The sequence below is a fragment of the Tenebrio molitor genome, chromosome 2 (assembly GCF_963966145.1).
Source record: "Tenebrio molitor chromosome 2, icTenMoli1.1, whole genome shotgun sequence".
NCBI lineage: Eukaryota > Metazoa > Arthropoda > Insecta > Coleoptera > Tenebrionidae > Tenebrio > Tenebrio molitor.
This window is the reverse complement of record NC_091047.1, coordinates 2,360,819-2,378,712: the sequence shown is the minus strand read 5'-3', so window position 1 is coordinate 2,378,712 and position 17,894 is coordinate 2,360,819. Positions and strand designations below refer to the sequence as shown.

General features: G+C 38.5%; 1 protein-coding gene across 5 annotated transcripts in view; it reads left to right on the top strand.

Annotated features, from left to right (window-relative positions):
* The window catches only part of pnt (pointed), an 83,926-nt gene that overhangs the window by 53,736 nt on the left and 12,296 nt on the right, over positions 1–17,894 (top strand). For all 5 annotated transcript variants that reach the window (XM_069039875.1, XM_069039873.1, XM_069039877.1 and 2 more), the window contains 3 exons: positions 3,370–3,486; positions 13,269–13,469; positions 13,697–13,891. In XM_069039875.1, coding sequence (XP_068895976.1) covers positions 3,370–3,486; positions 13,269–13,469; positions 13,697–13,891 — 513 coding nt within the window. The remainder of the gene's footprint in view (positions 1–3,369; positions 3,487–13,268; positions 13,470–13,696; positions 13,892–17,894) is intronic.

Below are 17,894 nucleotides of genomic sequence, written 5' to 3'. Positions count from 1 at the left end.
ACGGTCCAGCGACCGCGGCACGGGCTCCGTACGTGCGGCCTCCTCCGGCACGTCTCGACAAATCGACGTCGACGTCCGCCCCCGGGGGGCTTGCAAACTGGACGACAATCGTCGATGTCGGTTAATTTTGGCTCGGGTTAATAATGCCCGCGGCCCATCTGGCCGACGTTTCACTCGGTTACTAATAATACCGTCGTAGTTGCTTTACGATCACAAACACCTGGACTCGGTGGAGACCGCTATTTCGAGAAGTCACCGTTCGGATTGATCGTGCAAATCATCCACTCAACCAAAATAATCTTCCAGGAATCGGTCGGGCCTTAATCGGTCCTGTTTATGGGCCAATAAACGTAATTGGTTTCATGCCCCGTGGATAATGAGCTTTTCCGACCCGCCGCCCCCGAAACGCGTGCGAGGCGCTTTGCACGCCGCCAGGAATTTTTTCCGCGAAACGCGGCATTCCGTAGATGGCATTCTATTAAATGTGCGCGCGTTTGGCCACAATTTAATTCAATCGGCGTTGCTTTTGACACTAACGTGTCTTTGAAGAGCGGAGGAATTTAATATGTAGCAGGTGGCACCATTAAGTATGCGATGCATGTACTCGGTCACTGTTTGCAAATACTCGGGCACATCCATTACGTCTTTATGTGCCCAATGTTGCTGCGAAAATGGACTGGGAACGAGTTCCCAGACATTCCTTCCTGTAGGGTCGGCAAAAATGCTAAAAGATACGAAAGGTGGAACAGAATTGGCGTGAGAATGGCTAATCCACTTTTCAATGAAAGACATTTTCTTCAGAAAAATATTATTGGTAACGTAAGTGGAAGGAGAAATCTTCAATTGGTGACTTGGAAAATGTGGGCACTAGATTTTTTTTTAATTCAGTGATTGGTTTCTTCACAAAAAAAAATGAAATGAGGATTTTGTGATCATCCAGGATCCACCAATTTTAGAATTATTTATTTTCCTCAATTGTCCATTTGTCTTTGCAATTTTGAATTTTTCTCGGGTATGAGAATTAAGTTTTGATATTTTCTCCCAAGGGAACCCAAAATGCTTATTTTTACTCCATAGTGAATAAAAGCAATACGTCAAGATTGACGTTTCTCGAAAATATATCGCAAAATAAAATTTTGAGTAATTTGTAATAAAATGTATCGGGCGTTCATTTAAATTTATCCTCAAAGTTGGCATTGAAGAGTCGATTGTGAACGCACCACTCGTCAGTCTCGGAGTAAAAACACAAACAACGGAAAAAGTGATGTTAGATTTAAACAGCTGATCCGTGGTACGTTCACAATCGACTTTTCAATGCCTACTTTGAAGATAAATTTAAATGAATACCCGATATTAGATAATCACAATTTATTGTTGTTAAGACTCCTAATGTTTTCTTTAGTCACGAATGTTATTAATAATGTAGAATTTGATTTTTGCTTGAAAGATAAGTCAGCACGACTGAATCCGTACTTTTTTGGCATTTTTTCCGTCATCCATTTTTTTATAAGTCATGTTATGACATTGTTGGATCTTTGAAGATACCTTGATGAAGGAATCACTACAGGAGTCCATTGTTAAAATATTCGCCAAAATGAGACAACTAGCGAGTATAAAAAAAGTTGTTCATAAAACACAAATTGGGTAATGGCAAATGTGCTTACTCTGATTTTGAGAAAGTTTAATTTTGTTTTTAAATGTTTTTTTTTTCTAAAAATTAAAGAGAGGAAAAATGTTATATTATGTCCTAGGGAGTAAAGTGTCATTTTCTCCTTTGGGTGATCACTGCCTTCAATGATAAACGTTCCTCCATTTAAAATTTGCTTTTTAAGAAAATGTTACTGCATATTTCTTTGCCAATGTGACAATTCTTCGATTAATTACTTATTAATTACGCAATAAAAATATGGATTGTGGAAAATGACGATTTTGTGTCTCCCAATTGTGGAATTCCTATTTTAAAATTTCAATTCTTCATCTTATTATTCTCTTCAGTTTTCCATTGATGTATTTCATTGTATCTTCACACCAAGAATTCTTCTCTATTCCTGCTTCGACAACAGAAACATTTTTTTCGTGCAACCAGAAATCACGTCTCATTTTAGCTTTCTGTTTTGAAATTTTTACAATGTGTACAGGTCTGCTTTTTTATGTAAATATCTCAAATACATACCTACTTATGTAAATACAAAATAACTATAGCCAGTAATGAAGATTTAAAATATTCAAAGGAAGATTATTTGACTTATGTCTTACAAAAATGAAGTGGAAAACCTTTTTAAAACATTGACAGACCAGGCATAAAAGGGTTCTGAGGAACACAAAAGACGATATATTTTGTCAGGAGAACTAAAGACACAGAAAATTGTCAAAAACGAAGAGGTTTTTTTTTAGAAAAACCGCAACTGCATCAAAGAATAGTAGAAATATTTTTATTGAGAACATTTTGATTTAAAAAATACGAAAACTGAAGCCAAATACTTATCGAGTGTTCAATTGAAAAGTATGTCGTAGAAGATCAATGACAAAAGTTAGGTTAGGACCACGTTAAAAAGTGACATTTTTGACTAAATTTATTTTACATGTAATGTGAGTGCCAGGTTATCAAAAACTTGATGAACTTTTCGTTTGAACACCCGTTATTTATTTCATTTCATTATTAATTAATTACGATAAGAATTGTGTTGTGCATTTTTCACTCTTTACGTTTTAAAAATTCCAACCTTCATCTGGTTCTCCATTCTATTGAATTTTTTTAAATACCCATTTCAAACACAGGACACTACTGTGATCACAAAACTAAGATTCGAGGCGCTCAAACCCATTCGACTTGTCGTTTTGGTCTGGTGATGTAATCCAGAACACCCTTTTTCTAGCGGAACACGACTCAATCTGCATCTTCTCCCATCGCGTAAACATCGCAGTTAGCGTGCCGCTTCCGACGATCGACACACCGACGCGACCTCCTCGACACGCCCATGCGACGACAGCCTGACAGATTTTCGCGCAAAACTCTTTGTCGCGTTTTCCCGGAACTCATAATTTTCTTTTGGATGCATAAATCATGATGATCCTAATAGAGTGCAAGAAACGTACAAGAGCGACTCCCGCTGTCTTTCCTATTATCTTTTATTGCTTACTAAAGTGTTACACCGACATTAAAATTTTTTCGCCGTGATAACAACGTCCAGGCCAGTTTTATCTCGGCGTTTGCAGAATTTCTACGATTTGCGATTTTAGTGTTAATAAAAGTCCGAGTTCTGGTTTAACGCGGTCGTAATTCGTTAATTGCGGTTTTTTACACGGACCATTAGGCACCGAATTCGCCGGCAGGATGGAGCTCGATCTCATGGAGTTTTTTCGTTGCAGATATACCGACCCAGGTGCCGCCGCTGACGCCGGGCACGAACAAGACCATGGCCGAGGCGCTGAAGGCGTCGTTCGCGTCGTGGGAAAAGGAACAAGTCAGATTGAACATAACCAAAGGTGAGTCCGGCCCTGCGTTTCGCTCGCCTCCCTTGATTGAAATTCCATCCGACAATAACTCAGAAAATATGAAAGGGTCGCTCGAATGTTGTTGAATCGATGCAACCGTGCATACAGTGCGACTAAAAAATATCGTGTAATGGACGCGTGGGCGTAATAGAGCGGGATACAATTGGTGACCACTCGACCGAACACCGCTCTATCAAAGTAAAAATCTCTAATTGCATGTGTTTTAACAATGGCGAGCTGCGTTTCGAAAAATACGTGTCTGTGTGTGTTCGTTTCGGCGAAGAGTGCCATATCGCGTATTATGCACGTTTCGCAATTCAAAACTTGATGGTGTTTATTGACCGTAAAGGAAAAATGTGCAATCCACCGGGAGTCGGTTGGGTAATCTATATTTTGCGTTTGGAGGGTCTCGGGGACGATTGGGCAAACATGTCATAACTCTATAAAAAATGGAGGACGAGCCGCTCTTGTCGCTTGATGGGTCATTTTCGTGTAGACAACAATGGGCGACGATGATGGGATCCGGCCGAGGGACGTCAATAAACACCGAATCGTGGGTTCGTGGCGGCGATTTTGACCAACTACGACGGCTGGAGGAATTCCGACCTGATTAATTATTTATCGGTGGATTGCTTCAGTGCAAATTGCTAAATGCAAGTCAGGCTTGGTGTTGCGCGTCAGGATGTGGTTTTTGTAAGCGAATATGTATTTTCGAATTCACTTTTATCATTGTTTTAATAAATGGAAAATTATGGATGTGGGGGAATGTGGAAAGATAAGACACGTTTTTGAGAGTCATTAGGCGAGTACGAACGAGGAGATGGTACCGAGATATTTTAAAAACGTTACAAATTCACCAGATTCTTTGTTTTTGATGTGATGATAAGAGAAAATGGACAGTTCTAAATACTTTTGCAAGAACTTGAATATTTTAATTGCTACTGTGACTAACACAAAATTGAAGACAAAATACTTGATGTTTTTTAAATGTCACCTCAAAGTTGGCGTTGAAGAATCGATTGTGAACGCACCACTCCTCAGTTTGCAGAGACACAAACAACGCAAAAAGTGAGGTTAGCTTTAAACAGCTGATCCGTGATCTGTAATCCGTGGTGCGTTCACAATCAACGCCTACATTTTAAAAACACCATATTATATGAGAATGAATTTATTAAACTTTTAACAAATTTTTGCGTAAAAGCCTTTATGACAGAATAATTATAAAAATAATCGTTCTAACCCTACAGTTTTTTTTTATCTTACAAATAGAGGTCGCCAGATGTGTGACGGCTTTATTAACAAAACAAAAATGAGGGTGGTTGCCCTGACTGACCCGGAAAGGAAACCCCCGAGAGATCGTAAATTTACGAGAAAAAAAAATGGTGGGCCAGTCAGCCGACTGGCTCGTTCGATTTTTTTTGCTGAAAAAAAAAACGCAGTCGTGTTAACTTGTTTGTAATTTTTTTGTTTTTTAATTAAATTTTGTAAATTAAATCAGATGTTAAAAACTTTATTTTTAAAAAAAGTAAAGATGTAGGAATATTGTCATTTTTTTGTCAAATGAACAGTAACATGTGCAATAACTTAGATTAGATTTGGATTTTAATGGCAGCGATTAAGTGAGAAATATTTTTTCTCCACGTATATTAAAGAATGAATGCATTCTTGTTGGATGTCAAGAATGATGGGTATCAATTCCACGCCCCGTGTAGAATATACTGAAATCCACTCGGACGATTCCACCACTCGCCTACGGCTCGTCTTGGAATTTTCATCCTCTTATTATACGCTCGTTGAAAAATGTACTATTTTATGACTGAGAGTAGAAGTTAAATTCTAAGATACAAAAGTCACGACAGAATAAATTACTATCCTAACTAGGTAAGTAATTAAAAAAAAATACCCAAGGACTTCATTATGAATGAAATAATAAGTTATACTTAATTTCACAAATAAAAGTGCAGCATTTGTTGCTTCAGTAATTTCTTCTGGTTCTTCTGCAGAAAAGCCGTCGCCATCTGTGTTTTAAACAAATTTGTGTACATATTTTTAACGGCAGGAATTAAAAGAATAACTGTCAGGTTTCTGGTCATATATCAAAGAAATAACAATTGTTTGTAATATTTTATTTATTAATATCAACCCTGCAACATTATTTAAGCGAAATCCAGATATTTTCTCAAATGAGAGTTGTTCTTAACGCGAATTATGCTTTTAACGTTTTAGACTTGTTTGAAAATTAATCGGAAATGACATCTTCTTTAATTTTTTTAGCATTGTTTTCCATCATCTATTTTTGAAATAAATCACGTTTCACTTTATATCTCTAAATTTCATTTCATTTCCTCCCCTTCGCATTTTTTATTAAATATTTAATTAAATCAAAAAATATGCAAACCTGAGAAGATATTTTTCGGCCTCCGTCTAGAAAATACTGTTTTTTCCATTCGTCTAAAGCGTCATGAAAATCACATTTCCCTACCTGGCCAGGAAAATCGAAACAGGAGTTTTTAATCAAACATTTTAGGTTGGCGGCACTGAATGCTGCTTCTTTATGTTGTCTTTAACTTTGTAAGTGTTTGTAAGGTTGGCAAGATAAACGTCAAATATGTCACCTGCGCTTCTGCGAAAAGGGATGACCAAAATTTTGCAAAATTGTGCGTTTGTTTCATACGCGTCTACGTTTTTGCATTTGCAGCCACGTTTAACAGTTTTTTGCTTTTTTCTTGCAAACCAGACGTCTTTCAAGGACGAGTTTTTCCCTACAGCATTTTTTAATTGACGATCAATTTTTTATGTAAATCTTAATTGATTCAACATTTTAAAAAGGCATGTAAACATTACGTTTTTAAGACTTGGGTGATTGCATTAATGGGATTTTATTCTTCACCGTCTAAAATATCTGCATTTTAAATTTCACAAAAATCCGCTGGAAAATAACTGAGTTATTAGGCTCGATAGTCTTAGCTGAGACACCCTGTATATAGCTTACAAAAACGATTTTGCTTTATGGAAAACTTTTATAGAAATTTTTTAGCATTTTGAATCTGTTAAATCGAATAAAATTTAGCAATTTTAAATGTCCGCTGACTGATCTTTTAACTATACCATTCATAATTTGCCAAAGATCGAAAGAATTTTTTGCATTCTAGTAAATTTGCATTTTTTTAACACTAGTCATTTCTGTGAAGGTAGTCCTTCATTTATGTTTATAAAGTAGAAAGTGTTGACCAACAGACGAAAAACTGTTTACCAATCAATATTTATTTATTAACAAGAACAAGGGTCCTAATGGATCTGTTCTGCTCAATTGTTGCCACAGACGAACGCGGAGTCCATCACTTTGACTCAAAATACCAAAGCATAGACTGGGGGATTCACCTCTTCCATTTGACGTAACCACCTCGGCAGGAAACATTTTTACGAGATTCCGATCGAAATCGGATTCGCGATACCATCAAAAGAAATTGGAGGAGGTATATTGTTCCATCACTAATTGTACTCTCAAATGCAAGATTTGAGATGTAGCTTACGAGGCGGAAATTGCTTCAGCTTTCTAAGCTCGAACCACACTCCGAAGAGATCATTTCAAATGAAGAATGAAAAGAGATCAGCATCGAACCTTTTATTCAGAAATCTCTCAATTTTTTAATAATTTTTAGATAAACATTCTTGGGCTCTTCTCTAAGGTTCCAAGATTTAAAAAAAAATGCTTCGAAGAGTAGAGTGCTGTTTTGAAAGCTGCAAAGATTTTCTTCCCCTTTCCACACTTGCGATTTGCGAATCGGAGATGTACCAAGCACGTAATTATGAAATTTTGACATTACATTTTACGAAATTCTCGCCTTGTAAAACAAAGAAGATGTTTAATTAGCCAAAAAATGTGTGTTGAAGAAATGACGAGTTCTGAGTGTGGCAATTCGCAATCTCTTGCGACACAGCACTTGTATGATAACAGATAGATCCTAAAATCGCGGTCCGCTCGCCAGCAGGTCGTCCAGATTCCGCACCAATTAGCCGATCGGGGCAAATCAGATGGACAGGAAACGAGCAGATAGGCGCGGACCAGCGAAAGTTTCCGCTTCTATTGAAAATCATCGGCGCGGAACGACGCAGCATCCGCTGCGGCACAACTCACCCGTACCGGGTGTCCCATGAAAATCACGCGATTTCGTCGATCGCCGACGCGGTTCTTTTGATCGGACGGTCAACACGTTTCGTGTTTGGCTTTCCAATGTTTTGGCAGCAAACATGGGCCCCAGCCCCAGGACCGGATCGACCGACGTCTCGCAGGTGATTATGCCGTGGAATTCTGAAACAATGGTGTCCAACGAACTGACAATGCCATTCGGGGAACACGAATGTGTGCTTTGTAAGGACAGCGTCGCCTTACCATGAACATGACGTCATCGATGGTTGCCATTGTCCGAGCGTGTACAACACGGGAGGTGACAACCGACGTTGTTCTACACGGGTTCTGTTTGCCGAAGAGATTCGGCCAACTACGAAAACGATGGTTTATTGCTTCCGTCGATGCCTTGGAGAAACAAACATTATTTTTATTGCGGTAGAATATTTTGTAACGGCGCGAATTTGTTATTATAAAAATAGACGAATTTATGGAGGGAAGTACTGTTCAACTAGGTCGTTAAGAACCCCCGACTGTCCAAAATAGCCACGAGCGATTGAGATTGTTGTTGTTGTTCTTGTTCTTCCTTCTTGTCTTATCGCGCTTTTGCAGCAGACGTTGTCGTTTCTACCCCAAAGATAACTACTGACGCTTCCACGAACCCTATCTGATAAACACACCTTTTGCAAGAATCGCTAAAAGTGGAAGGAAGATATTCGGTATTCGAGGAAAGAGTCGCGTTTGGACACGTGTCGGATTAGACAGATATCGCTGTTTTCGAATTTTTCTCGTTGCCATTCGCTCCACGTTGCCTGTTTAATTCTCCATTCTAATTCTTTGTAGTCTCTCTTCACTTTTGTCGCTTTTTCAAGCTCCCAAATTTCATTGCCTTGACATTATTTCTTGCGTCACGCCAAAATTTGTTGTTACGTTACTTGGTTTGGAATCAGATCAGATCTTATCTCTATCGTAGATGGATTTTGATATCTATGCATCGCTATATTTATTGTTATCAGTCTGTGCAAACAAAAATATTTGGAAACTACTTCAGTTGTTGGCTCACGTCTCAATTATTTTGCAAGTTTCTGACAATTTTGATTGCAGTTTTGGCAATAGCGCCACGAAGGGAAGGTTCTGGCGCTGTTTTGATCATGAAAGAAAGAAATTTGAAAGGGCTTGATGCGTGGTGAAAACCAAGTGTAAGAAAAAAATGTATGTTTTTGCCAGGAGTTGGCAGTTTGATGTCTGTATTCCCAAAATTTGAAAATTGAGAAATTGGAGAACTAAATTTTTGGAAATGAAAAAATTTTCTATTAACATCTTGACCTAAAGAGATTGTAAAGTTGTTGCAATATTTTGATTGCATTGTTCACTGCAAATATTTTTTTGCTCTGTTGCAATGAAACATGTTTAGATTTAGTACCCAAACATGAAAAATAAACAATTCTGATTTTTAAAAACAAGATAAATTTGTTCGTCTTCTTTCTCGTATAAAATTCAGATTTTTTCAATTTGTGTCTTTTGTTGCTATTTTAATGTCCACAAATAGTAGCAAATTGACTGCAAAGACTAAAACAATGATCAAATGGAGTCCCAAAAATAATTTATTAGTGGAAATGAATTTGATTTTTCTCAAATTAGTTTTGATTTGTATTTAAGAAACATTTTCGAAAAAATACTACATATTTCGAGATACCAACAATTAAAAAAATCATTCTCAGGTTCTGACCTGACCTGAAGGTTGTTTTTTTTCCAGAACAATGAATCCGTACCAGGCAATGTTTTTTTTTTCCTTTATTTTTGCAACTTTGGAAAAGTCAAGAGATGATTTCGAGAAAACACAATTGTTAAAACTTTTCTGTTCTGATAACTCTTAATAAATCTTATTAGAAAATCCAAAATAAATTGTTAGAAAATTTGAATAAACTAGGTATCGTTTTTTCCCTTGCAATGAATATGTAATTAAATTTGGGAGTTGGTTTTTGTGTCTTTTTTCAATACTTTCATTTTCATTGCTCTAATTTAAAAATCCCAACATGTTTAAAGAACTTCTTAAAAAATTAATTACCCCAAAAAAAGAGCTAAATTATGTGAAATAACCTAGTTTAGAAAATTCTTTTTAGTTTTTTAGTTGAATTGTTTTAATTATCAAGTCGCTTCCTTTTTTATTCTCTTTTTCTTATTACATCCAAATGATGATTCAGAAATGTATGCTTATTTAAAAAAAGTAGACTTGGGGCCCGATTTCAAGTCATGGTGGCAAATAGGTGGTGCAGCGCAAATGTGTAGCTATCTTTGTCCTACACATTAATTACCAATATGCGTCATCTTTCTCTCTTGCGCCGTTACCATGACAATAACAAGTGCGACAGTCGCAAGTCAACTTGAAATCGGCCTCTTAGATGTGTTTTCTTTGCTTTTTATTTTTCTTCTGTGAAGGCACCAATATGTAGTTCTAATTGAAATTAAAAGTTGCTTCAGTATTGTAGATAATTGTGAAGAGCAAAGATATAATTCAAGGAAAAAATAAATAATAGTAATTTATTTAACGGTTGTCACCTTTTACAAAAACCTTTACAAAACAGAAAGCAAAAAAAAATGCAATTACAAATTATTGGAACTGTTTTCTGTTTCTCTCACGTATAAAGAAACGTTGAGAATTTAGCCAAAAGTTCTTTGTTATAGAAGTACTGAGAACTCAAAATTAGAAAAATAAAAATACATATTTGCATAAATGAAAACATAAGTAAGAATAATTTTAAACGCCGAGTGTGATGCTTCTTTTGAAATTTTCAAAATTAAGAAATTAGCACAAAAATAAACTAGCGTGAATTTCACGTGTTTTTTAGGAGGGTGGTTTCCTATTGGTTAAAGGGCGCGCGTTAAGATGTTTGGTGAAGCTCGATGCACGCATCGAAATTTCTATTCATTGTTAAAGTAGTAAAGATTTAAATTTCCCGCACAAAACTCAACTTTCGTCAGGCAGCGTAAATCAAGCTGTTCATGACGTCGCTATGAACTATCACGTGAACACCTCGTGACTACTCCACTAGTTCGCCGCGCCAACTATAGGTAGTGAACAATCCAAAGAACATTTTTCAGAGATTGGATGATTTGTAATCGTTCTTATGATGAAAATGCCAAACGTGAGATTTGTTTCATATTTGTCTTTTGTTCAAATTTTTCACAGCTCTAATTTAAAAGTTCCAATATATTTTAAGCAAAGGAAGAATGCTTCAAAAATTGGTTCGGTGTTCCGTGCTTAAACAGTGTACCAAAGAGCTAAACATAAATTAAAAAAAAAATATGTGTTTGTGACTTGGATTTTTTTCGAAGGTAAAATAACAAGACCTAATTTTTTTATCGGATACATTTTTCAATTGTACGAAAACTTTTTGCTTTGACAATTTTACGAGTTGAATTTGGGCATTTTTATTCTGGTTAGGCTCGAGAGCTTTAGCTCGAGGGTTTAACCTTTGATTAAAAATGCTCTAATTTCAACGAGCAAAATTATCTAAAGCAAAAATGTTTAAGTGAAAATTGGGAAATTTATCAGACATAAAACAATAGATCCTGCTATTTTTGGCAAGATTAATTCCAGAATACAAACTTTAACGTTAATTATTTATTTATAATACTTAGTTATTAAAAACACAAAAATTTGAAAATCTGACAGGAGTAGCATGCAATTTTAATCACTTTTGACAGATGACAGAGTAGCAGGACGTTTTAACCGCGATAAACATTTTTGATTGGATGAAAACAAGCGCTCTGATTGGCTGAACACGCACGTTTGATGTACATGGGAATTAATCTTAAATAAAAACACATTTCGAGAGTTTTAAAAAACTAAAAATCTGCAAGTTTATTTATTATTTGCATTTAAGCGATCAAGATTTTTCATCAATTTAAATGTTTCGTCTGTTGCAAGGCAACATTTGTGGGCACCTGAAGATGTTAACCCTCCAGTCTCGGCACGTTTCTCGCCACTCAAGTCGCAGCCGTTCGATTAAAATAATACTCAAAGAAGACGTTACTTTACAGCTCTTTCCAGCCAGTTAACAGAATACTTGAGTTTTTTACGGCTCATTGTAAACAGTCGCCCATTGATGACCAAAATATAAACAGTGTGACAAGTTTAAACGCGTGTCTATTTACGAAAGGAAGAGGAGTGGTGTTAACCACTAAGAAAATGAACCTCGCCAGACCGATTAATTGGCGAGCTCCGACAGGTAGAGGTGAAAGTTGAGGGAGTCGCGGCATCCCTTGGGGCATCCCTCCGATACACCACTGATGACTGTTTGTTTTTTCCCGTCCCGAGCCCAGCACCTGTGATTGTTTTATAATTCGTGTTTACGTCTTTCATCTTCTGGTGGAGATAATTGGATGTCGACCACGTTATTTAATGACGACATAAGTCTCTAACGATCGGTGAGCACGAAACGCGTTTACATCTTTACATTTTTCCAGCCAGAGGATGATGTACAAGCTCGCCGTACGTAATTAACTGCTACTGATGCGTAAATGATTGGAAGCGAGGATTCTCCACCCCGGAGTCGACCCCCAGAACCTGGTGCGGCTCCTCCGCGGGAGCCACGGCTAATAGGGATTTTTTGCGCGCGGTGTAGCTTTCGATCTTGGGGCCGCGTATTCATCATTATTTGACAAGGTAATCGTCGCCAGAAAAAACCTAATAGCGATATCGGATTAGTATTATTTGGAGGTAATTAGGCCACTAAATGAAATTTTTTCGCCAGCGACAAAAACACCCATTTCGTGCAGCTACGTAATGGACGGTCGCTAATTTGCGGCGGCGGAGGAAAGGGGCGGCTGGCGGAGGTGAGGAGAAATCCTAAATGGTCCTCTCCGGCGTGATGGGTTAATCCGGGTGCTTCTGTTGAAATTGTTTAATTCGGTGCCAATCAACGGTGATGTGCTGATAGTGGCGTTGCGCAATTAATTTCCAGCTAATTCCGCGTCTATCGAGATAATTTCGTGTGACGAAGGAGTGCTTTCGGTTCGTGGAATTTTTTCTATCTGATAAAACGTGGAAGTACAAATATGTAACTCAATTGGCGGCACAGTTCAAAATGTTTTTTTATAAACAAGAAAAATTCGTAAAGAAGATCTCGACAGTTTTCCAAGCTCAGGAGTTCATCTTTCTCATTTTTCAATTTGATTTTTGTTCCTAGATGTAGTTTCTGGTGTGATTAAACACAAAGAACTGAAATTTGTAAAAAAAAAAATTTGAAACATTTATACAGGGTGTCCCAAAATTCGCGAATTCCGAATTCAGAGCGTTGTAGGGGATCACTTCAGTAGTCCAAATATGGAATTAAAAAAAAATCGGGACTCCCCCCACAAAGATACATTGGTCTGAAGTTGCACTCTTTGAAGGTATGACTTATTGTTAAGTTGGCACTACCAGGAAAAGTAACTAGGCTCGCTTATAAAGTATATGGAATTTATGACAGATTTCTCACTAACCTACAGTTCAACCATAAGTTTCAAGCGACCTTGAGTTTGACAATCCACATCTAAAAATAAGGAAGACTAACGCAGAACTATTTTGCTTGTTGTCTTCGATTTTGCGACTTTTCTTCTTTGAAGTTGACTCTTTTTCTGATTTTGTCTCTGGTTGCAGATCCGCGTCAATGGACCGAGAACCACGTCGCCCACTGGCTGCAGTGGGCCGTGAAGGAGTTCTCCCTCGAATGCATCCCCTTGCACCAGTTCCGGATGAAGGGCAAGGACATCTGCGCCATGGGCAAAGACGCGTTCGCCGCCCGCGCCCCAGCTTTCGTGGGCGACATCCTCTGGGAGCACTTGGAGCAGTTGCAGAAAGGTACGTCGCAAATGACACACCAATTAGCGCGTCCAGCCAGCGTGCGACCGCCGCACGCCAGGAAAAAATCCTTTCGTGGGACTGAACGTGTAATTTCCCGGCCAGAAACGAATATCGTAATTTCCATTAATTTGATCGACGTCGTATCGGGGCCGATCAAGGCTCCGATAACGTAATTGGCGCGTAATGTCGGTGTTTAGGCCGCGCTAATCATAAGGATTTTCCAGACGTGGAGAAGGAGCGATCCTTGCCGATCGTCGGGGCCAACATCTACAACTCGATGTGCGTCCCGGACCTCAACTTCTTGGACTACCAGGGATCGATGCTGCCGGGAGAGGACCGGAAGCCCATCACGATCACCCCGGTGCCCAACACCACGCCGACGCCGGCCGCCCCCAACAACAACAACTTCCTCCACGACGGTGAGTCCAGACGCACTTTTTCTAAACTCGGGGCTAGTTTCAACACAAGTGAGCAAATATTATTTCCTCACTAGTGATTAAATTGCCATCTTTGCTCACTATTTTCAGTGAGGAAAAAAACTCGTTCTGCGCTCGGGGACGTCCCGACCTTGCGAGAGCTGCGGGTGTTGTTTTTTTGGTGAATTTATTTAGTTGTTTGGGCCCGACTGTTAATAAAATTTGCATTTCGGTCTCGAGTGGTCTTGGAAAGTATTCGGTGGAGGAGCCCTTCCCGTGACCCCGGCCGATCGTCCAGTGGGAACGTCCCATTTTGTAACGAATCACATTTTTATGTAAATCCCCGATTACAATTTCAAATGAGCAGAAGTACACGGTTCTAATTTTAGCGCGCAGCGAGCCGCGACCAGCATGTCTCTGCGCCATTTTTCGAAAAGGACTAACCGAAACGTCGACGTAACAAAGGATGCCGAGTACGAAATTATTAATAAATCGCCAAGTCGACAATCACACACTTTAGCCGTATTAACCTGGATTAGGCAACGGCGCAACTTTCGGATCCACCAGCGTGACCGCTGTTCTTTTTTTAATTGCGCAAGGTAATAACACATGGGCGATACCCATCTGCCGAAGACGCGGGCGCGTTACGAGAGCGTCCGTCGTAGAGGGTGGCTCCGAGGCCGCTTATCTCGGTGAAGAAACGCCGATTGCGACGCGAAATCACCAGACCGGACGCGTAATCTGTTTCATGGGCCCGAGGATGGGCCCGATAGTGAAAGTCAGATAAGAGCCAGTATTGCACACCGTGTTCTTCGGACACGGTCGGCTTCCAACAATGCCAGCGCTCCTCGTCCAAGACGCCGACGTGGTAGTCCAGTGGCTGCAGCACCAGCCCCCACGGTGGTCGGTGTGTCTTCCGCGATGGCTCTAGTGTACAGAGGTACGTTTTCGGCGCGAGACGCTCCCGCGAGATGAAAGGAAGTTGGATCGTCGTTTCCTTTGAGACTTGCGACTAATTAAGCGGTTATCGGTTTTTGTTATTGAGCAGTTGATCGTTTGTCCTGCGTTGACCGGGGATTCATTAATTCATCAATTAATTTTTTTTCACCGGCGACAGGATGTTTGCTTTTACCACCCGACGCATTCCTATCAATTTGTTTATTGTGATGCACAAAGACGACGAAGATTGACGCACGGTGCGTAAAAGGAGGCGAGGTTTTCGCGCTTTGCCAGAGGTGGAGGGCGGGAAACGAGGTGAGGCGGTGGCGGCGAACACGGAACGACTAAAGAGAAATGGGAAGCGCGAATGTTTGCCACGGAAACGATAGATTTACCGACAAACAGGACAAAGAGTTAAAGGATTAGAAAACAGCGGAAATTGAATAGATTAGACTGACAGTCCACAGAAATTGAAGTTTTGGTAATTATTTATGTTCTTTCGAATCTCTGTTTGGCACTGTTGAAGTGACTAGGATTTTTTATTGTGCACAGTCGAAGAGACTAAGATTTTTTTATTTTGGCACCGTCGAAGAGACTAAGAGTTTTTATTTTGGCACTGTCGAATAGACTAAGATTTTTTATTTTGGCACTGTCGAAGAGACTAAGATTTTTTTATTTTGGCACTGTCGAAGAGACTAAGATTTTTATTTTGGCACTATTGAAGAGTCTCAGATTTTTTATTTTGAGACCAATTTTCGAACTAAAGCAATTTGTGTTTTGTAACAAAATTTTGAGTAAAGGAATCATGTTTTTGATGATGGTACTGTTGAAAAGACTATTTGATTTTCATTTTAACAATCTTGAAGAGACTATTTTTTTAAATTCTTCTTCCGTTTGGCACTGTCGGGACACTAAGAGTTTCTATTTTGGCACTGTCGAAAAGACTAAGAGTTTTTATTTTGGCACTGTCGAATAGACTAACATTTCTTATTTTGGCACAGTCGAAGAGACTAAGATTTTTTTTGTTTTGGTGCTGTCGAAAAAACAGAGATTTTTGATTTTGACATTGCCGAAGAGATTAAGATTTTTATTTTAGCACTGCTAAAGAGTGGGATTTTTTATTTTGTCACCAATTTTCGAACTAAACAATTTGTTTTCATTTTGCACTGTTGTATTTTTTATTTTGACAATCTTGAAGAGACAAACTTTTTTATTCTGGCACTGTTGAAGAGACCAAGATTTATATTTTGAGACAAATTCTCGAATTTACGTAATTTCTTCTGGTTTTAAGAGAAGATTTTTGGTCGTTTTTAAAAACGTTTTCCAAGATTTGTTGTTGAATTGCTTTTACAGGATGAGCGAAAATTTTTTGTTTGCATTTTTTTCACTAATAAGTTGCAGAAACAATTTAGATTAACAGCGCTTTGCACTTATATTTAGTCAGAATGTTTGAATTAATTTCTTCTTTACTTACTGTAGACACCTTTATTGCAAAAAATCGAATTCAAAATTAATGCAGAAGTAAATTAAGTAAATTGCCCTGCTAGCGCTTATACATTTGGAGCGACAGAAGAAAAAAAATGTGAACCGTGAATATTTTAGCAGGACGGAAATGTTTGAATTGTTGAAAAACAAACAAAAGGAGAGAGGATTAGAAAACACAACGGAAACTGAATTAATTAAATTGACAATCCAGTAACAAATTATGCTTCTCCAAATTGTTGTGTTGGCACTAATGAGGATACTTTTTTTTTATTTTTTTACTATGTTGAAGAGACTAAAATTTTTTTATGCTGTGTAGAACCTTAATTTGTTTATTTTAATTCAAATCTAGAATTAAAACAATTTGTTGCCAATTGGTATTTTGGAAAAGGCAAACAAACAATAAGATTATTTTATTGATTTTTCGATGAAATTTGTTCAGTTTTGATCATTTTTATTAGAAACTGGCCTGTGTGAGGTGAGCTCACTGCACCGCGATATCCTCCGCACAGATTTTTCGTTGCTGCACAGCTCCCTGAAGTCATATCGTGATGAAATAAAGTGCAAAACACAATCAGAAATGTTCCCTTTTTAAACAAACTTTGGAGAAAATCTCTTCATTAGTTTTTGAGTTAGGAAGTAGAATCAAACAGAACAAGAAAGACAGAAAAACAAGATAAAAACTGCTAAAATGCTGTATCGCGCAAAAAGTGTGAACATTTTTTGAAATAAGAGACAAACAGCAATTTTATTTATACCTACTTCTTGTTTCTTTGTTTTTCATTTTGTGTTCTTCTTTTATTAAAAAAGAGGTCTTTTTTTCAAAACCATTTAACGCAGAAAGTGGATGGTTTGTCGCTGAGCTAAATATAACATATTATGTCGGACATGCGTTCATCAAATGTTTCAAAGCAGTATTGATCAGATTTATATTTAGGTCTTTTTGTGCTTCGCCCAGTTGTCGAGCTCAACTTCGTCTCGCCCTTCAATCTCTGGGCTTAGCACAAAAAGACTCACTTCTACTCTTTTCTTTTGTGGATCGGTCCTTCCAGCCGGACTGTAGACCAGAACGCGCAAATTTGGGCCCGGCTCTCTTGACCACCTCTCAAACCCCCGATGTTTGCGCACGTGCCTGTGACTTTTTCTTTCCGCACACAGAGCTCTTCTTGTGAAAACCTCGTGTTTACGTGCGAACTCGAATGTTTGTGTGTCGTCCGATAAGACAGCACAAGTGCGTCAAAAAAATCTGGGAAAACAGACCGGAAACAAAGCCGTTGGCGATAAAAACGCTGATGATGTGGTCGAACAATTAACGTCAAACTCTTAATCAAGAACTGACCGCGATTTGATAGCGGTTTGGCTCTTGTACAAATCGCCGTCGCGTTTTTCTTTCGACGTTTATTTTTCCCCAACGGTTCGCAATCGGTCCGACCCATGCAACACAAACACACTTTATCTGCCAACTTCGTACTAAAACACAAGATAATGCCGACTCGATAATCCGTTATCATCCTTTGACACTCGTGTTGAACACTGCTTAGCACACAAAAGCGACGATAATGGCCCTATCGTAATTTGCCTTGTA